At 40.7% G+C, this 22,153-nt stretch overlaps 1 protein-coding gene across 3 annotated transcripts in view; it reads right to left on the reverse strand.

Moving 5' to 3' along the window:
* The window catches only part of ARL15 (ADP ribosylation factor like GTPase 15), a 175,671-nt gene that overhangs the window by 97,866 nt on the left and 55,652 nt on the right, over positions 1–22,153 (reverse strand). For 2 of the 3 annotated variants that reach the window (XM_048503767.1, XM_048503766.1), the window contains 3 exons: positions 13,291–13,435; positions 9,931–9,990; positions 1,998–2,206 (listed from right to left, as the gene is read on the reverse strand). In XM_048503767.1, the coding sequence (XP_048359724.1) occupies positions 1,998–2,206; positions 9,931–9,990; positions 13,291–13,435 (414 nt within the window). The remainder of the gene's footprint in view (positions 1–1,997; positions 2,207–9,930; positions 9,991–13,290; positions 13,436–22,153) is intronic. The other variant, XM_048503768.1, reaches the window with a different exon arrangement.

Genomic DNA, 22,153 nt, shown 5'->3' on the forward strand with positions numbered 1-22,153 from the left:
GGGGGGATAAACTCTACCTGGACACATGCAACGACATCCAGGCTTTTGGCCAGCCAGGCTGACTCCAACTACATCTGGCCACCGGTGGGCTCATTTGGGGGGGGGGGGGGGGATTTGATTTTTAACGCCATCTGTGTATACTTTGAACAGCGATTGCTAATTTTATCAGAATTTTTTGCGGATTTTAAATTGTTAAATTATTACGCTATGTTATTTTATTCTGTTGTTCACTGCCCTGAGCCCTTCGGGGGAGAGCAGCCTACGAATGAATGGATGGATGGATGGATGGATGGATGGATGGATGGATGGATGGATGGATGGATGGATGGATGGATGGATGGATGGATGGATGGATGGATGGATGGATGGATGGATGGATGGATGGATGGATGGATGGATGGATGGATGGATGGATGGATCGATCGATCGATCGATCGATCGATCGATCGATCGATCAATTTATAGGCCGCCCTCCCCTGAAGGGCTCAGGATGGTGAACAACAGAATAAAATAGCATAACATAATTAAAAAATTTAAAATCTGCAAATAAATTATCAGAGGCAGTATCTTGAATATTGTTCTAGAATAATATGTCGAATGGGCTCAGTGAGAGGTCTGGGAAGGACATATCCAGCAGCATTGCTGAAAACTTAGACTTCATCAGTCCCTTGAATGGATAACCTACTAGGAGCCAGATATATATATACTTTTTTATTATATAACAAAAAAAGTGGTATGTGAATGCAAATTAAACCTCCATTGGGAGAACATTAACATTGTCTATTCAAATTTAATTATGCACATTTCCTAGAATTAAATGTTACTTGCACCAATGGGGAGCTGCAATCCAAGCACAAGCACCAGAAAATGAGACTCAGCAAAGAGTCAAATTGTGCAACCATGTATCTGTAAACCCAGACTTCATAGCAATGTAATAAGGAATGCTACAATTTCCAACATTACCAAATTGACTCTGACAAAGCACCAAAGAGGAGCAGCAGCGGTGTAGGAGGTTAAGAGCTCGTGTATCTAATCTGGAGGAACCCGGTTAGATTCCCATCTCTGCCGCCTGAGCTGTGGAGGCTTATCTGGGGAATTCAGATGAGCCTATACACTCCCACACACGCCAGCTGGGTGACCTTGGGCTAGTCACAGCTTTTCGGAGCTCTCTCAGTCCCACCCACCTCACAGGGTGTTTGTTGTGAGGGGGGAAGAGCAAGGAGATTGTGAGCCCCTTTGAGTCTCCTACAGGAGAGAAAGGAGGGATATAAATTCAAACTCTTCTTCTTCTTCACATTACTGATCAAAGAACACATAAAGGGGATTTACAATTTTATTTTAAAAACACGTAATAATTCTTTCTCCTTCACAAAGATCCTATTCTTTAGACTACGCTTCATTTCACCAGAGAAGAAAATTCACACAAGTTAACTGGTTTGCTTAAGTTAAACCCAGGAGCAGCAGTGGCATAGTGTTAAGAGCAGGTGTACTCTATTCTGGAGGAACCGGGTTTGATTCCCTGCTCTGCTGCCTGAGCTGTGAAGGCTTATCTGGGGAATTCAGATTAGCCTGTGTACTCCCACACACGCCAGCTGGGTGACCTTGGGCTAATCACAGTTCTTCTGAGCTCTCTCAGCCCCACCTACCTCACGGGGTGTTTGTTGTGAGGGGGGAAGGGAAAGGAGCTTGTAAGTCCCTTTTGAGTCTCCTACAGGAGAGAAAGGAGGGATATAAAATCAACCCTTCTTCTTTAAAGGTATAAACACAAATTTTATGGAGAAGTCTAGAGACTTCTTTTGCTCTACAAACAGGAAATGCACTAAGAGTGTCAGCTGAAAAAGAAATCTAGATCACACACAGGCACACTCAATAAGCTTTTGATAAAGACAGCATAAAGCCTCTTTCTTCCCTTAAGAAAGATGCAGAGAGAAAAGAGCACAAAATATAGACACGCACGCCAACAACAAAAAGGAAGAAACAAGGTGTTGTTATATTACCTCCTGTACTGAACGAGCTGCTGGTTTGTCTTGATGATTGGCCAATATTAGAAATGGCAACGTGCATAACTGTGGGTGCTGAAGCGCTGAGTGCAGTTCATTTCTAGCTGTTTCTAGGTCATCTTCTGAAGAGGCACTGTCTAATACAAATATTACTCCTTGGGATCCCTGGTAGTAACGGCTCCAGTATTTCCTGATATTGTCAGCCCCTTAAGTTAAAAAAAAAAGAAGGCAATATTAAAACAGATCAAAGCTGGTGTTAGGACATAGATGCAAAGTTTGAGTATGACAGTTTCAATTTTGATTGCCCTTATTTTGAAGTACCTATTCCACATTTTGTGCCGGAAAACTTGCTGTGCCGTCTCCATTCCCAATACCAACATTCTTGCAGGAATTTATCCTGCCATAATTGCTTCTACTTGCTGGCTTTCTTTGTTGCTGTCATCTCTGTCCAAAACTCCCAAGCTAACATCTCCTATTCACGGGCTTGCCTTTCTATCTCACAAGTGTAAACATTTTAACACCTTTAGTATCACCTTTAACCTGCTGCATGCTTGCCCCTCTCCCCCCGCCCCCCCACAAATCATTTGACTGTTCTTGTTTCTGCCAGAGATCCTTGTTAGTACATCTCAACCACCTGGCAAACGTCACCTTATCATTATCCTCACCAGTCTTTTGTGCAGTTTTTTGTACAGTCCCTTCCTATAATCTATTCAACACCAATTCCTGGATTACTGTATATACTCATGTATAAGTCGAATTTTTCAGCACATTTTTAATGCTGAAAAAGCTCCCCTCGACTTATATGCGGGTCATTAAATTTTTTGTGTTTTTACTTTGCCGGCCAGCAGGGGGCGCAGTTTTTATGCTAGCGGCACCAAAATTTCAGGGTACCCTCAGAAGACACTCCTGATGATACCAGCCAAGTTTGGTAAAGTTTGGTTCAGGGGATCCAAAGTTATGGACCCCCAAAGGAGGTGCCCCCATTCCCCATTGTTTTCAATGGGCGCTATTAGTAGATGGGGCTACCCTTTTGAGGGTTCATAACTTTGGACCCTCTGAACCAAACTTCACCAAACCTGGCTGGTCTCATCAGGAGAGTCTCTTTATGATACCAGCCAGGTTTGGTGAAGTTTGGGTCAGGGGATCCAAAGTTATTGACCCCCAAAGGGGATGCCCCACCCCCCCATTGTTTACAATGGAAGCTAATAGTAGATTTTCCATTTCAGATAACATCCCTCTTAAAATCTAAGTTGGGTTACATTTGGACATACAGATGATGATGAGGAATCCAGTTTTGGAGGATTTTAACTCTTGTGTTTTAGCTTGGTTGCTGGTTGAGCTAAGGTTTTTGTACTTTTAAAGTTATTGTTGATACCATATTGTTCTTGTTGACCCTCTTTTCCACTTCCAGAGCGAGTTTACTGTTTTTCTTTGAAATAAATATTCAAAAACATTTAACCTACTGATGCCTCAATTGATGTAATTTTATTGGCATCTATTTTTATTTTTGAAATTTACCAGCAGCTGCTGCATTTCCCACCCTCAACTTATACGCGAGTCAATAAGTTTTCCCAGTTTTTTATGGTAAAATTAGGTGCCTCGACTTATATGCAGGTCGACTTATACGCGAGTATATACGGTACAAATACGTCAGCTAATTTAAAGTGGAAAAGAATCTATGGCATTTACTTTCTCTTGCATCATGTGTTCTTATTTTCCTCCTTGTCCATCAAGGGAGAGAGTCAAAGCAGACATATCTCTTCCCTGTTTTGCTGTAGTCATAAGAGTCATACATTTATTAAGGGACTGTAGTAAACAGCAGTGGCTGAAGAAAATAGGAAGTATCTTACTGGAATGGCATTTTACTTTGAAGGCTGACCCCTGAAGAATGCACACAAAAGGGGCAATAGAAATCACTGGGTGTTAAAGTGCTGTCAAGTCGCAGCTGACTTATAGCAACCTCTGGTGGGGTTTTCAAGGCAAGTGATTAAGCAGAGGTGGTTTGCCACTGCCTTTCTCTGCAGAGCTTTTCTTGGATGTCTCCATTACAAGTACCAGAACCAGCTTAGCTTCCAAGATCTGATGGGATTGTGCTAGACTATACTAATCCAAATACCAAAATTACTACAGAACTTTTTAAAAGCTTAGGTAAAAAAGAAGTAGCCATCCATCAACACAATAAGTCCTTTCTGGTTTTCCATCAATTTGTGCTCTACTCTCCTCAAATCTCTGTCACTAAAATAGTGGCTTGACAGGACTGAACCAGTAAAGAAATGTTGCTTTTATAGAACCATTCAGTAAGTGCTGAGCACTAATTTTTTTCATAGAAAGTTCTCAGCATTCATGCAAAAGTGTACTATTTGCAAAAAGGAAATTGCAGAGAAGCTGAATGAATTCTTTGCATCTGTCTTCACCCAAGAGGAGGTGAGGAAAATTCCTGCACCTGAACCAAGCTTCTTAGGAGGCGAATCTGAGGAACTAGCGAAGATAGTGGTAGACAAGGAAGAAGTTCTGGCAGCCATTGATAAACTAAATGCTACCAAATATCCTGGCCCAGATTGCATTCACCTAAGAGTTCTTAAGGAGCTCAAGCATGAAATTGCTGATCTTCTCACTTTAATATGCAACTTATCCCTGAAATTAGCCTCCATCCCTGAAGACTGGAAGATGGCCAATGTCACACCAACCTTTAAGAAAGAATCTGGGGGGACCTAGGAAATTACAGGCTACTCAGTTTGACATCTGCCCTGGTAAATTAGTAGAATCTATCATTAAATATAAAATTATTAAACATGTAGAAAAGCAAAACCTGCAGAGGAAGAGTCAGCATGGCTTCTCCAGAGGCAAGTCCTGCCTCACAAACTTACTAGAGTTCTTTGAGGGTGTAAACAGGCATATGGACAAGAGGGAACCAATGGACATTGTCTACTTGGATTTCCAAAAGGCTTTTTTAACCTATTCATAAATGACCTGAAGTAGGGGTGGGTAGCGTGGTGGTCAAGTTTGCGGATGATACCAAATTATGTAAGGTGGTGAGAACCACAAAGGATTGCGAAGAGCTGCAAGCGGACCTTGATAAATTAGGTGAGTGGGCTAAGAAATGGCAAATGCAGTTCAATGTAGCAAAATGTAAAGTGATGCACATGGGGCAAAAAATCCAAACTTCACATACACGCTACAAGGGTCAGTGCTATCAGTCACAGACGAGGAAAGGGATTTGGGCGTCTTAGTTGATAGTTCCATGGAAATGTCAACTCAATGCATGGCAGCTGTGAAAAAGGCAAACTCTATGCTGGGGATGATTAGGAAAGGAATTGATAATAAAACTGCAAAGATTGTCATGCCCTTGTATAAAGCAGTGGTGCGACCGCACTTGGAGTACTGTGTTCAGTTCTGGTCGCCACATCTCAAAAAGGATATTGAAGAAATAGAAAAGGTGCAAAGAAGGGCAACGATGATTGAGGGACTGGAGAACCTTCCCTATGAGGAGAGGCTGCAGCATTTGAGACTCTTAAGTTTGGAGGGGATATGATTGAAGTCTATAAAATTATGCATGGGGTAGAAAATGTTGACAGAGAGAAATTTTTCTCTTTCACAACACTAGGACCAGGGGGGAAGAATTAGGACTAATAAAAGGAAACATTTCTTCACGCAACGCATGATTGGTGTTTAGAACATGCTGCCACAGGAGGTGATGATGGCCATTAACCTGGATAGCTTTAAAAGGTGTTTGGACAGATTTATGGAAGAGAAGTCGATCTTGATCCTCCTTGATCGGAGACTGCAAATGCCTTAGCAGACCAGGTGCTCGGGAGCAGCAGTAGCGGAAGGCCATTGCTTTCACACCCTGCTTGTGAGCTCCCAAAGGCATCTGGTGGGTCACTGCAAGTAGCAGAGTGCTGGACTAGATGGACTCTGGTCTGATCCAGCAGGCTCTTTCTTATATTCTTAAAGATGAGAGCCTTGCTTAAACATGAATAATTTGTAATCAATATGGAACACAAGAAAAACCATACATTTCATAGCATGCTTTTCCATCCAAGACATACTCCAGGATTTAAATTATTCATTTAAATAGCGGCCCAAGATAATATAAATAACAGTTATGTCAGACAAAGACACTCTCACTAAAGACACTTTTTGATGATTTATTTGATTGCTTTGGAGCTCCTGATGCATATGAAAGATCACTAACAGATGAACAACATTGAATCTCAGCCAACATGGCATGCAAGCCTCACATACAGTATCTACAAACAGGTAACTTCAGTGCAGCATCAAAACAGAAAAGGGCTTATGTATGCTAATGGAGCACTATCAAGTATAATTAGGAGTGAAAGTTTACATAATTTGTATTTTTCAGCAACTAAAATCTCCAGTTGTTTTGGTTTCTAACACAGCAAACATGTTTTGCCTTCCAGCATTATTCGTCCTAACTTTCAAACATCAATCATGCTGATACACAAGATTGCAGCAACCTCTCCTTTTCTACTTGGACTTCCCCTCTCAGGATTTCCATTCATTAGTATCTCAGTTTTGGGGGAAATTACAGTGTAATTTCCAACACTTCACATATCTGTTGAATCATCTTCATAGCAAATGTTCAGCTCAGGAGCAGGCAAGTTCTGGAGACAAAACTAACCAGTTTGGTATTTTTCAAGTAGGAAGAGGTCCTCTTGTAAAGGCTCCTTGGGTAGCTTCAGGGATGATTACAGGTTTCGGAAGGACATGCAGGTGGCTTAAATACACCAAGGCAGGAGTAGAAGAACTTACAAAATAAATACTGCAACACCGTAGAACTGCTTCTTTCTTCACCCAAGGACATTTAATTCACAATTTCACAAGGTAATACTTAAAATCAGCAGTGTTTCACTACTGGATGCTTTAACAATTACTTCTCAAGGATGAATGCACTAAGCCACAGATAGAATAATTTTCTAAAAAGTTGGGCGCAGGCAATGGATACTTGTGCCTTAATAATGACAATGAATTTATGCAATACAATCTTCAACATTTGCTTCCAAGTCTATAGCCTGGTCTGGTGATGCCACATACCAGAATTAGACGGCGACTCTTGAGCCTTCTCTTATTCAGAAATCTGTCTCAGCCTCAGGAACAGCACTCCAGCTCCCAGACTTCCAGTAACACCTCTTCTTTGGCTCCCAACATGCCACTGAAAGACGTTCCTACTTTGTCCCTTCTCAGCAGCTTTCAAAGATGTCACATTCATCAACACAAAGCCGTACACCACCAAGTCCTGCTTATGCAACTCCAAGCAAGTCAAATTCTTTGCCTATTTCCATTGCTTTCTCTGGCTCTCCTTGTAAACCATGCTGTATGACGATGTCTTTCAGGAAGATTTTATGGAAGTTTAAAGAGTATAAATGGATCATTGTTGCCAATTGCTGGAAGGCATGGTCAACATAATTCTTATTTTATTTATAATAATTTCAAGAATGTACACACAACTAGACTTCTCAAAGGAGTTTCTCTTCTGTTTCCTGTGCGTGACTTAGACTGATACTGTTCAAGGGAGGCTGTTGGCTTCTAATACTTCACAGCAACCATCATCAATAGTTCACAATCTTATCACACGCCTTTGTTAGAGCAGTACGTCATTCAGGCGCTTTATTTACTTCAGCTGATGCAGCAAAGTGGTCACACAGATTAGGTCAAGTCTGTTCTTCACAAGGTAAAGGTGAGCATTTGGTCAAGCATTTGGTCACTACTGACCCATGGGGTGATGTCACATCACTATGTTTACTAGGCGGATTGTTTATGGGATAGTTTGCCATTGCCTTCTCTATAGTCATCTACACTTTACCCTCCACAAGTTAGATACTATTTTAATGAACACAGAAGGATAGAAGGCTGAGTTGTGGTGGTAGTGTACCAGATATTTTACATTTAAGCACTAGCTCTGATTCAGTGCCCAGTGCCATGATCCCCATCCCTTGTAACAAACAGAGCACACAGGGTGACTGATCTTACTGAAGATTGTTTCAGAGGGTAGCTATGTTGCCCTGCAGTAGTATAGCTAGATTTAAGCCCATAGCAAGATTTTCATGGTATAAGCTTTCAAGAGTCAATGCTCCCTTCGCCAGGTACAACATTGTACATCTGCACCCTGAGTTGCTCTTTTACAACACTACTCCCATCTTCTGATTGGGACATAAGAACTCAGTCTCCATTCTGACTTGTATCTAATGAAAATAGAATTCACTCTTGAAAGCCGAGAAAGATGCTACGTAAATTTAGCTGTCTTGTAGTATTTTTAACACCCACTGCTCAGTGTTTTTTCCAAGGCTGCTTCCAATGAATACATATAGTTTTAGAGGACAGCCATGCTAGTGTGCAATACAACAGTTAGATGAGCCCAGTAGCTGTGTCCAGAAGACCTTAAAGACCAAAAAGATTTTCGGAGCAATGATTTTCAAGAGTCATATGTTCCTTCATCAGTGAATACAGATAATTCAGCTGGACTGGTTGTTGTGGGCTTTCCGGGTTGTGTGGCCATGGTCTGGTAGATCTTGTTCCTGACTTTTTGCCTGCATCTGTGGCTGGCATCTTCAGAGGTGTATCACAGAGAGAAGTGTGTTACACACAGTCCAGTGAGAACACTGTCTAGTGGGATATATATTGTTCATGTCCCAGGGTGGGGAACCAATCAGTAAGTGGTTTGGGTGGAACTTGCTATGCAAATGTATGGTTGACTGCATTGTATTGTGGGTGGGGTTTTCAATCCATTTACATTCGTATTCGCATTTGCATTCCACAACAACCCGTTGAGTCCGGCAGTGAAAGCCTTCGACAATACAAATTCAGCTGGAATTAAATGAGGCCTCCACTAGTCCTGGCTCAGCAGATGTAGCCTTTCCCTCTTCAATGTGGTTGGCTCTTGATGGCATCCAAGAAAGAGGGGCCATGGAACAGATGGCCAAAGAGGCTGATGGAAGGAGCCTTGTTCTCGCTCTCCCACCTCCTGCAGAATGGCTGCAAAGAGGAAATCACTTACAGTCTTAGGTAAAACGCATAACAGAGGATTCATGCCCTAGTTTTGAACACAGAAGTTTCCTCTCCACTGCCCATCTTTATTACACCAGAGAGGGAACTGCTCCACAGCTGTAAGTCTTGCAGTCTGTTACACTCTGGTAAACCCTTCTGTTTATTCTCAGTTGCCAATTAGTCTTATCTTAAAATTCCAAGTAAGAAAAAAATGTAGCCCATTTTACTAAACTGCACACAATCCAAAATTCAATACAATAAAAATCAAAGAGGCAAGGAGATCTAAAACCTTCTATAGCTTCATCTGATTCCTAAAACAGCACTTATTTGCTTTAATCATAGCAGTGAGAACTGGCGAGCTTTGGTATTTCTGTCACTTTCTTCATTCTACTGGAACTAATCTTTCTGAAAAGCCACATCTTTCCTATGCTTGTTTGCTATTGTATCATCTTTCTCTCTAAATCCAAGTCATTCTAGACATCCATTGCATCCACTTCCAAAAAACACACTCCTTAATTTACTTTTTCTCTCCTGTTTCTTCCCCCTACTCCCTTCCCACCCTTTTTTGGTCCCACAACTCAGCTAGTAAAATTTGCCTTACATGTTCCCACATATTAAAAATCATACATGCACTATAAAGTAAAGGATGGTTTAAATCTGACTGTAAATCAGCCTTCCTGCATAGATTCAGAAATTTGATACAAACACATTTAAAACCACCTAAGACATGCATTCCCAAAGCAGGAGAGCTTTATGTAACATGTATAAAGTCAGCCTTAGAGTGTAAACCTACAAGCAAGGACTGTGTCTAATTACTTGCCTGGAGTATAGAGTTTTTCTGGTGAACTATTAAATATTATTATGATTAATAAAGACAAAGGACTGTAAAACTACTAGTCAGAAAGGCAGATTAATAGTGTTATACCTCCAAGCTCTTTTACATTCAAGATGGCATTCTGGAATGGCACTGCTTTTATGCTAAAACCTGAAATCAAAAATTAAAAAAAATATAGTTAGTAGCTTGTTTGGTTTAAACACTACACAAAACAGTAAATCTGTTAGTACTCCCCCTTATCCTACTGTTTAATCCAGGGCCCTCAATTTTGCTGAGCCTGTGGAAACTTCTCGAATTTTGAGAACCAGGAATGGGCTCCAGCACAAAAAAATGGCATTTGCAGAGGGCTGAAGCCAAGAAGAAATGGCTCTCATAGGATATTGAAGCCAATCACAAAATAGTGGGAAGCTGCAAGTCAAGTGTCATCCTACAGTAAAATCAGTTGTTTTTGGATTCTCCTGCTCTAATGAGGTGGGCGAAAAACTGAGGCCCCTTCTGAACATGCAAAATAATGCACTTTCAATCCACTTTCACAATTGTTTGCAATTGGATTTGTTATTCTTCACAGCTGCAAAGTGCATTGAAAATGGATTGAAAGTGGATTATTCTGCAAGTGCAGAAGGGGCCTATACATTTTATCTGGGAGAGAAGTAAAAGGACACCAGGAAATGAATTAGCGTGTATCAAGGTGCCTATGGGGATCACTGGTTTAAGCCATCAACATCCTCTAAATTTAAAATATCTGATTAAAGCGCAAAAAATTAATCCCTACTCTGACTTCCAGTCCCTTTCTTTCCAATCTCAAATTTGTTTATACAAAATGATGGATGCAAAATAGTTCCATATAATTATACAAACATATGTTGAACATTTAGTTTAACAAAATTAGAGAATTTTTATTGGTGGAGCACAGAATACACACTTCTTGGCTTACATTCGCCATAAACAGAAAGATCCAAGAAGAGAATCATTGCTTCAGATCATAGTTATGCAAGCAGCAATAAAAAAAATCTTCATTTCAAATACATCCACTTTCCAATTTTATTTGTCTCTGGCATTCTTTCAATTCATACCACACTATGAAATCAAACTATGCAAACTGAGAAACTGTGCAAACTGATATCTAAATCCAGAATTCAGAATCCCAAGCCCGAGAATGATTTATTGTTACTTATATCAGAGTTTGTATTTCAAAATTCCAAATATTCTGGGCATACATGAAAGATTTAAATGCAGACTCACTTCGTTCTTAATGCTAAAAATCTGTGCCTTTCAGAATCAGAAGGCAAAGGAGAGCAGGGAAGGCTAGGGATGTTTACCCTTGGGTAAAACTGAGAAAAAATATATTCCAAAAATATGGTGTTGGTATTATTCAGATATGTTCGGCATCCTAAATATATTCACGAATTTTCCGTTATCTAAAAAACGGTCCCGAAAAATCCCAGAAATATTTGGGATTAACAGAACTATCAGGAGTCAGTATTTGCAGGCTACTGGAACTGTGCTTTCTTTTTCTTTTTTCTCTTTCTTCTCCCCACCCCAGTTTTCCTTTGTTTCTGTGTCTCCCAGGGGTTTCTATGGGCTTGCCAGGCTAATTCTGTCAGTTTCAAGCTTGTTTGTCAGCTTCAAGATTGCTTTTTTTCCTTTGCCAGAGTTGCTTTGTGTCTAGTTTGTGGGGTTTTTAGTGTTGTAAAATTCACCCTTCCCCCCAGCTTGGATTTGTTCTGCAAATTCCAAGCCACAACAACCCCCAGCCCAGCCCCCAGAAAGTTTCCCCACAGGGATTAATGGACCCCAGAAATTCAGAAACCCAGAAAAGCCCCAAATCCAAATACCACACCAGCATTTGGTATTATGGAATGTCAGGAATACCAATATATTTCAGGTCCAATATGCCCAATCTCAAACAAATACTGACTTTGTTTGAACACCCCTAGCGCAGGCTGTCAATCCAAGAAGGAAACAACTACTCCAAGCATCAGCTAAGATTGCCTCTGAAAGGTGGGTAAATTTAGGTCTTATAGTCCTCTAAGCAAGTGTCTCTCCTAATGCGGTAGAAGCTTCCAGAACAACACTGCTCCAACCCATCGGGTCAGATCAAAGCAAAAATGCTACTGTAGACCCTCCCTTAAATAATTCCTCTGAGCCACATTTTGTAGAGATCATGGACTGTAGCTTTAGCAAGACCCACGCTAGTTACATGTGTCAACATCACCTTTGTCAGAACAATCTCACTGCTGACCTATGGGATGAGAGGCCAGTGTACTACCAGTTATAAGATGACTAGCAAGGATAATGTGCTTCCATGGCACATCCTTTCAAAATAGCTGTCCTGAACACTTCAACTCGTGTACTTACTTATTTCTTCATCCCTTGTAATTTATCCAAACTTTATTTCTGAAATTATTTCCAATTGCCACAGCAGACCTTAATTTACCTCATCTTCCCCTGGACATACCAAGATGGATTATGGTCATGAAGCTGTCTACAGAAATGGAATGATGACAAATTTCACACAATATGCCTGTAAGTGCTTGGAGGTAAAATGAAAAATCTGTCTGGGTCTTCAGTTCTCTCAATCCACCAGAATTGAGTTGATACAAACAAAATCTCCTGTGTAAGGATTATCTAAGGCAGTTATCTCTAGAAATTAAATAAACATATATGCCACTGAATTGTCATACCTTCAAGACATATCAGGTCAAATTGTGGTTATAGATCTTTGAGAAGTTACACCTCTTAAAGAGTCTTCTATAAAGTGGAGATTATCTTCTGCCATCACGACATGCAGTGCTCAATAATGGCTATTCTTAAAATTCAACATACTACAGCACAAGATGTCTCTCAAAGGACTTCATTGGTATCAGCTAGTTAGATTTGGTCTAATCAGCTTCAAATGCAATTTATCAAGAAACAATTCTGCCCCCGCAACAAAAGAAGAAGAAGCAGCAGTGGCGTAGGAGGTTAAGAGCTCATGTATCTAATCTGGAGGAACCGGGTTTGGTTCCCAGCTCTGCCGCCTGAGCTGTGGAGGCTTATCTGGGGAATTCAGATTAGCCTGAACACTCCCACACATGCCAGCTGGGTGACCCTGGGATAGTCAAAGCTTTTTGGAGCTCTCTCAGCCCCACCTACCTCACAGGGTATTTGTTGTGAGGGGGGGAAGGGCAAGGAGATTGTAAGCCCCTTTGAGTCTCCTGCAGGAGAGAAAGGGGGGGATATAAATCCAAACTCTTCTTCTTCTTCTTCTTGAACTGAGGCTTACATGGCTAAGTGTGTAACCATCAATAAGTTTCATAGCCTTTGCTTAGTACTAATTAACATTTACAATGCCCACCCAAACATAAGCATTTTTCAAAACACACCTTTTGATTTGGCTCTGGAAGATGAATTTTCCAGAGATTTGACTACAGCTAAATTTTTTAAAAGACTTCAGTAGCATGAACATACCTGTTGTAGACACAATGTTCTCTCTATTTTCACTGCAGAGCTGTGACAGCAGACTAGTCTTGCCTGATCCAGTAAGACCTATGCAAACCAAGTCATACTCTGGTCGTGGCGGCGGAGGTCCTTTGCAACAAAGCGCTCGGAAGCACTGTTGGGGAGAACAGAACAGAAAGATTAATTTTTTTTTAGAAAACAGGTTGACAAACAGGGCCAAAAGGGGGGACCGCTATTCAGAAAAAAGATAACTACTGATTTTTTTGTACCAGTGAACTGTAAGGTTTATTAAATTTAGCATGTTCTGTCCCCAAGTATTTTATTTCAGTATCTCAGAGAGGTTTGGCAGAAAGTTTTCAATCCCCAATTTGGACTAAACCTGTAGTTCTCAAAGTGGACACATACTTCTTTAATGATCTTAAGCACAACAATACAACTGCATGGTTTGGCTATCTCCCTTTTGAGCCAAATGAGAACAATGTGGACAGGCTCTTGTATTGAAGATCATAACTAAAAATCCAGCCCAAGACATGCCCCCTTTATTCTCCTGTGCTTGGGGTCCCTTTACCATCTAAGGCAGGGGTAGGGAACCTGCGGCTCTCCAGATGTTCAGGAACTACAATTCCCATCAGCCTCTGTCAGCATGGCCAATTGGCCATGCTGGTAGGGGCTGATGGGAATTGTAGTTCCTGAACATCTGGAGAGCCGCAGGTTCCCTACCCCTGATCTAAGGGGCCCACCTTTCCTTTCCCCCCCTCTTTGGGAGGGTTTCAATAAGGGTTTTATTGCTGGACGCTGTTTTATTATATCAACCAATGTGTTTTAATTTAATGGGTTTTTAGCTGTATATGTTGTAAAGTTATGTGGTGCACCGCCCAGAGCCCTCCGGGAAAAGAGCAGTATACAAAACCCAATAATAACAACACTAGGGCAGCACTTGAAACATCTTCGAATTGACAAAGTTAACATCTGTCAGATTCAGAAGGCAGTCTGCTGGGATCTGCATGAATACTATGCCGATACATTACAACTTCCTAGACTTCTGGGGGAGGCTCGAATTGTAATGAAGTCCAACAACCAGCTAAAGATCTGGCAGCTGTGAAATCTACAATAACAACAACAACAACAACAACAACAACAACAACAACAACAACAACAACAACAACAACGTATGTTCTGCCATCACATGATCACAAGCAATGCTGAAAAGTACACAAATAATTTTGATTAAGGGACCAATGTTAGACATACTTTTAAAGAAAATAGTCAAAATACTCCAGCAGACTGCTGGGTCTTATATCGTCTCAAATAATATGTAGCTCGATCTTTCAGCAGAACAGCCTCACATCAATAAACGGATCTGAACAGTAATTTAACTATGGTATATCTACTATTCTTTCACAATGTTATTTCACACTCCAATGTGCAAAAGGGAACTTACTTCATATGGGATACATTACTTTGCCTTCTAATACCAAAAAAAATGTTTTATATGCTTCAACAGGCAAATAAATCCACAACACATCAAGCCAAATAAGGTGCAAACACTTAAGGATCTGCTGCTCTAGTTTATAGTGCTTTAGAGAACGTTTCAAACATTAAAACACATGTAGAAAAAAGGCTGCACCTTCATATTTAACAGATCTGCACCTGTATTTATTCAGGCACATTATTTCTTAGTTTAATCACTACAGTTGATTGTTATTCTAGTTTGCACCAGACAGTAAACACAGCTATGGAACAATAAAGTACATTTCTGAAAATGCCTCAACTTGTTATTTAAATTCAGTGAATAGAAGAGGTCCCTGCAGTTGCAACAGAGCCTCAGATAACCTGCAAGCTGGAGACTGAAGCCAAAGACTCTTTGCACATCTCAGGGACCAGGGATGTACCAGCAGTACATGCAATATGGTACACTACAGGGGCATGTGGTAAACTCACCCATATATAATAACTTAAGAAGTCAGTCAATTAGAACAATTTTCATTTCAGATTATAATTCAGGCATAACATTTGGAGGTGAGATAAAGGCAGGATGTAAATGTTTTAAACTAACAAACAAAATATGTGCAGCTAGAGAAACTTTGCCAAGAATGATCCATTGCATATATTGGCTTTGATTCAGAGTAGTTTGGTGTACTTTAGGATTCAAATAGCTTCTCAGTATGTCTTGAGAGAAGAAAACGGAAGGTAATAGGGAATGGTGAACAACTGCTGTAAATACAGAACATCGGAATAATTTTAATTTACAATATTTCTGCCTCACCTATCTCCTTAGGCTAAGTAAGCAACTAAAGCTGCAAATATACAAGAACAGCAACAAAATCAACAAATGCAGTCAAATAAATTTATACTCTGAGGTAAATCAGCATTATTATTATTATTATTATTATTATTATTATTATTATTATTATTATTATTATTATTATTATTATTTAGACTTGATAGACCGCCCAACCCCTGGAGGGCTCTGGGTGGTGTACAATAAACGTAAAAAGCATTTACAATGTAAAATATCATAAAATAGTATACCAATAAAAATACTAAAATACATTATAGCAGCAGTTCATATATCAATCCAAATACAAATACTGATGGCGCTCGGACCAAAGGCCAGGAGGGTCAGCATTGCCCAAAAAATAGATGGAATCAGTAACCAGGCAATGCTGGAGATAGCAAGCTATTGCGGGGGCTTCAGAGGGGGGCAGGCAAACTGCAGCTGGCATTCCCAAAGGCCCGGTGGAATGAACTCGGTCTTGCAGGCCCTGCGGAACTCACCAAGGTCCCGCAGGGCCCGGACAGCAGATGGTAGAGCATTCTACTAGGACGGGGCCAGGGTAGAGGCTGTAAAGGCACTGGCCCGGGTAGAGGCCAGCCGCCTTGATGAGGGGCGGGGGACTAACAGCAAATTGGCCTCCGCTGAGCGCAGAGGCCTATTTGGGACATTATAAACCTTCTCAAGTGTACTGAGTGAAGGCATTCACTTCACCTCCCTTTGGGTAGGCCATTCAAGAGGAATGAACCTAGTGCAGAAACATGTGACCAAACTACTGTCAGAGGAATAATCCTAGGAGTAGGCACCACCAGGAAAAGACTAGTCACTAGCAGAACACCATCACTGCAGCATGGGAGAAAGTAGAGGACCAGGAGATGCAGTTTGGTAAATGTCAGCCCCAATCCATAAACACTTTAAAGAAAATAACCCACACTCTGAAATGGACCCAAAAGCATATAAATAATCTATGCAATTGGTTCTGGTGGGTTTTCCGGGCTGTGTGGCCGTGGGTGCAGGCAAAACGTTAGGAACAAAATCCACCAGACCACGGCCAAACAGCCCGGAAAACCCACAAGAACCAGTTGAATCCGGCCGTGAAAGTCTTCGACAATCTATGCAATTGTTGCAGAACTGAGGTGATAGATTCCAAGTAGCTGACCACTACATGGACTAAACTGCATTTGGAAGAAGATGTTCATAGCAGCAGAACCACACTCTTTCTAGGTTTGCCAACAAACTTGGAGAAGTGCAAATGAGCAACTGAAGCTTTTAAAAGTATAGAGATAAATATTATCCCATTAAGCCTCTTATGAGTAAGGACATTTTTTCACCAGGACTGTCAGCGATCCTACCTATTTCTCCATCAACATGGCAGGATTGAAGAGAACTTCCAAGTTCTTAACTTGATCTGTTAAACAGTACTGGTAGACCAACACCAAGCAAATGCTCATCTTCCCAACCAGCACTAGCTCCCTCAGTTTGTTAACCTGCAGATGTTTGACCATAGGCTCAAGTTACTGGCCCAGGACAATCAAAAGTGTGCTAGCAGAAACAGCTTGCACTTCAGAGATCTCACCCACCACAATTCTTCCATTTGTACACCTTCACATGACATCAGTACTATTCCCAACCACCTCCGTAGCCTTCAGAAACAGTTTAAGTTTCTGTGGCTGCAGTAGAAATGAGGTACAAAATATTCATTTTGAAATTATAATATTTAAAAAATCTAAGAACCTAAGAAAAAGCTTGCTGGATCAGACCAGAGCCCATCTAGTCCAGCACTCTGCTACTCGCAGTGGCCCACCAGATGCCTTTGGGAGCTCACGTGCAGGATGTGAAAGCAATGGACTAATCTAATCCTATGCATTAGCCCTGATCTGGATAGCTCATCCTAGACTGAGCTTGTCAGATCTCAGAAGTTAAACAAGGTTAGCCCTGGCAAGTATTTAGATGTGAGACCTCCAAGGAACACCAGGATTGTGACAAAGAAGCAGGCAATGGCAAACCACCTCTGAACGTCTCTTACCTTGAAAACCCCACCAGGACTAGCCATAAGTCAGATATGACTTGATGGCAAAACAAATTCCTTTACATTGGCAGCAACATACCAATCACAACTAGTTCTTCTGTGGTCCAACTGCATGCTATGTCGGTTAAAGAAAACAGACAGAAGGCTGTAGAACAGACTACACTAATTGTTCTGGAAACAGACAAAGGATTCTGGTAATTTCCCACCAATTCTAATGTTCTCCAACTGGAAGGGCCCCAAAATGGTTTGCTCTTCATAAGTACAAAGTGCTTCCTCACCCTACACTATTAGTAATTACCGTGCCTTTATCCCCAGTGGAAGCCCAAAGAAACTTACATAATTCTCTCCTCCATTTTCTCTTTACAAACCACTGTGAGGTAGGTTTCAATGAGAATCTGTGATTGGCCCAAGTTCGTCCAACAAGAATGGTAGAATGGAGTTTTGAATCTGAATATCTAGGATCCTAATCCAGCACTCTAGCTGCTCTAGAGAAGCACTCTAAATTAAATCTCAAAAAGGTCCGAGAATTTAAGGACTGATTTAAAACACACACACACACATATTTAACTCAGAGGCATGCATAACCACAGCCTATTTCTTTACAATACATTCAAGAAAGTGATGAAAAGAATTTGGAGGTCTGCATATGTGTCTTTTCAAGAGGAAATGATGATTTTTCATGGGTGTCCTTTGTAACTTATACAAACTGCAAGCATTTTTGGACTTGGCTCAGAGATTAGTAAGAGCCCTCGGATTAATATATAGCACAAAGAAAGGCAGGCCACAAGACTTTAGAAGAAGTTACAACCACTCACGACTTCTGCTGAGAATTTAATGGTGGAATTCTGAATGTGATAACAGAGAGCGCTTCATTGCCAAGTAGTCTGAACTCTGTTTAGACATGTTCAGGTTTTTCAGTCATTTATATCTTAAGAAAAATGTGACATCTGTGTATATACAAGTTCTGTACGTGTCTGGGTCGAACCATCGGCTACAGCTTTACAACACTGGGTTCTTTTGCTTTGAATGTCTATGTCGTAGGTGAGGATAACTAAGCCATAACAATATTACAATATATACTACATTAGAGCCCTTAACACCTAGGATCAGATTCTCACATTCGTCACAAGTTGTTCTTGACCGTTTCCTACTATACGTATTAATGAAGCTATGGAAAGAGTGTCAACCCGCCAACACTGCATACTCCTCCTATACCAGCGATGGCGAACCTAGGGCACAGGTGCCAGAGGTGGCACTCAGAGCTCTCTCTATGGGCACGCACACACAGAGTTTGTCATGTGGGGGGGTGGCACTCAGAGTTTGTCATGTGCCAGAGGTGGCACTCAGAGCTCTCTCTATGGGCACACACACACATCTAGGCTGGTCTGGGCCACTGAGCATGACATGGGAGGACTTGACTGGCGAGCCTGGTGCCTGTGCTCCGGGTGGTTGCTGCCCGAGGGGGGGGCAGCGGAGGCAGAGATGCTAGAGAGGCACAGAGCGGTGTGCAAGGGACTTGCTGGAAGCTAGAGCAGGTTGCCCCCTGCTCTAGCGGTTGGGGCAGAGGAAGAGGGAGCCAACCGTTTTTTTTCTAAACCAAAACCTCAGCATTCAGGTTAAATTGCTGGGTTGGCACTTTGCGATAAATAAGTGGGGTTTGGATTGCAATTTGGGCACTCCATCTCAAAAAGGTTTGCCATCACTATCCTATACCATGTAATTCACGGAAAGCTGTGTGTCTTCATTATTTTCAGTAGAAGCAGAAGGAAATCACTGCCTTGCTGAGGCTGGAACATATCAGACAAGTTCTTTCAAGAAAACCCAAACCCCAGCAGCATATGGGGAATATACTGCATAATCCTGAAATCCTGAAAACTGAATTAAAGAGTTTAGACTGACATCCTGGAAACCGGCACAACCTTATTGTATCTTTGTAGAACTGCTGCTCCCCTAATGATGATAACAAGAAGCAGCAAAAATTAAGCCACCTGCTAACAATATTGGGAGACCTCCTGTTTACACAGAAAAATCTTCGTTTTCCTTCACTTTGTCAATTTACAAAAACAGCCCAGCAAAGGCTGAATATGCCCCAGGAGGAACAGAATTTTGAACATTATTGAGGGGCAATGTAAAGGGAAAAGGGAAGAGGAGAAATAGGCAGTTTCAAGCCCCTAAAAGCTCAAAGAGGGAGGGAAAATTTTGCAGAATGGAGCAGGATTTCCTCACTGTCCTCTTCATTATTCCTTTTCAATTGTGGATTGTTCTAGAACAAAACTGAGTAAACTGGAGAAAGTTTTCTTGTGCCGGATATATTACTCCTCTTGATAAGGGAACTGAAAACATTAAAGATCTTTTAATTACTACTACTTCGGCTCACAGCAGAACACATTTCTCACAAAACACTTCAGAGAAACTGAATCACCCTGTTACTTAGCACAGTGAACCCATTTTTGCTCTATTTCAGCTATCTACTTCAACATGGAAACCTTCCCTCTGCCTCAGTTTTTAGAACACACATTGTATTCGTCGGCTTGAAGCAATTTTTTAAAAGATACTTTTCTTATTCACACACGGAGCTGCACATTAATATTACTATTGTAGGTTGACTGCAGAAAAATAACCATTTGCCAAAGGAATTGGTTTTAGAAAACAGATCACGATGCCCTCTGAAATAGAGCAAGCGCTCCAATACGTCTAGGACAAGTAAATGAAAGGAACAGGACACTGTTGTTTTCTGAAGGGCACAGTTCTTTCCGTTGTTATCTAAAATCCAGACAAGTAACACATCATATGCAGCAACAGAGGAAGGCTAGACATATTGTTCAGCAGAGCAAAATATTCAGAAATAGAGGCAGAATTTACTACACTCTTTTAAAAACATCTTACTTTAATTTGGCTTTATATTATTGCTTGTTTTCCAATATCTTGACAAAAAGCAAGTTAAATGACAGACAGCGCTGACTGTATCCTTTCACTCAAAATGTTCGTAGGGAACAAAAGAGGTTCATGTGTTTATGAAGAATTCAGAAAATATTAAAAAATGCAAGATTAGAATCTCTCTGTGTATTACTTCCAGGGTTTGCTGATAACCAGATGTTGCAACGCTTTATCAGAATTGTGTCCCAAAACCATTCAGCAAAAATGCATTCAATCCTGTTAATTTTCCCCCCCAGTATTAATGTACAACTTTAAAAAGAGTGAAAGTTCAATACAGTTCAGATACATCTAATTCTCAAAAAAAAACCAGTTCAGATACACCTAATTCTGAAAAAAAAAGTTAACCACCAATTTGGAACAATTAACATTAAATAAAAATTCACAAAGTGTACACACAATTTTTTTTAGCCAATTGCTGCCAAAAGATGAATGAAACCTGTATTCCTGTTATTTGTTCCAGATTCAGGAACTCGGGGCAGAATTCAAAGAGGTTCAGATGATTCTCAAGTTTAAGTCGGGACTAACATATGTTGGGCTATGCCCTCAGATTGCAGTCTGTAGTAACAAGGCAGCATGATTCTAGCTCATATGATTATAAAGAGATGGACAAAGATTCAAAGAAACAGGAGATCAGGTCCTGAGAATAAAACCCAAAAGGGGTTATCTACTTTTTTCTCCTCATTACCAGCAAAAGGTGATCCGAAGAACTAGTTCTGTAAGACCAAAAGGCATTTTTGACCGATTTTTTCTCCCTCAAACAACCTCCTTATACGCTGCATGGAAGCTGTTTTTGCAGCTGAACGAAGCTTCATAAGCAGTTTGCACAAAAATAGTAGGTTTAAACAAAATTTTGGATAACACTTACAAGAGTTTCCCCCGGATGTGCAAGCCTTATTATTTTAAATCCATAATATCCATCAGCATTCAGTCTCCTAAAAAGCATTCAAACCAAAAATAGTTTACCAGGAAATACCTGTGCTTTGGACCAAGCAAATTTTAAAATTGTACTGTTACAAGAAGCTCAAAAGTTATGCTAAACTAATGCATGTTGTCCTTTGACACATGTTGGAACCTGCTATGTCATCACAGCAAGATAGGAAAAAAATGGGCAAATCTATCTCCCCACCTCAGACATTTGGGTGGAAAATCTAGATGTTTTCAGTAAATATCAACTCAGTAAATTGTTAAATAGCTATTCAGTGAACAGCTAAATAAAACATACTGTATGCAGATGGTATTAACTCATTCTAAAACAGCTATTCAAGCTGTATTTGAGCTAATACAGGACTTCAATTGTTTATCAAGGTATACGTTTCATATGGTAAAATGGAATAAGCTGATAATATAAGAGATCAAATACTTAGAACCATTTAGCTTGGGTTGTAAAACTGATAAGGCTTTGGGGGATTCTTCTGATTAATAATGAGAAGGATTTACTCAAATGAGAAGGAATTACATTCCTCTTGCAAATATGATCAAGGTATACTCTTAAAATCTCTTCGATATTCGAAGGATAGCAGTTGTTCGCCCGAATCTGGGGGGGAGGAGGGAATACCCCTCTGCCGCCGATGCACCCCTGGGCTGGCAAAAATGCTCTTTCTGCCAACACTATGGGCAAATATGCTGGTGGA

Source organism: Sphaerodactylus townsendi, linkage group LG07 (genome assembly GCF_021028975.2).
Source record: "Sphaerodactylus townsendi isolate TG3544 linkage group LG07, MPM_Stown_v2.3, whole genome shotgun sequence".
NCBI lineage: Eukaryota > Metazoa > Chordata > Lepidosauria > Squamata > Sphaerodactylidae > Sphaerodactylus > Sphaerodactylus townsendi.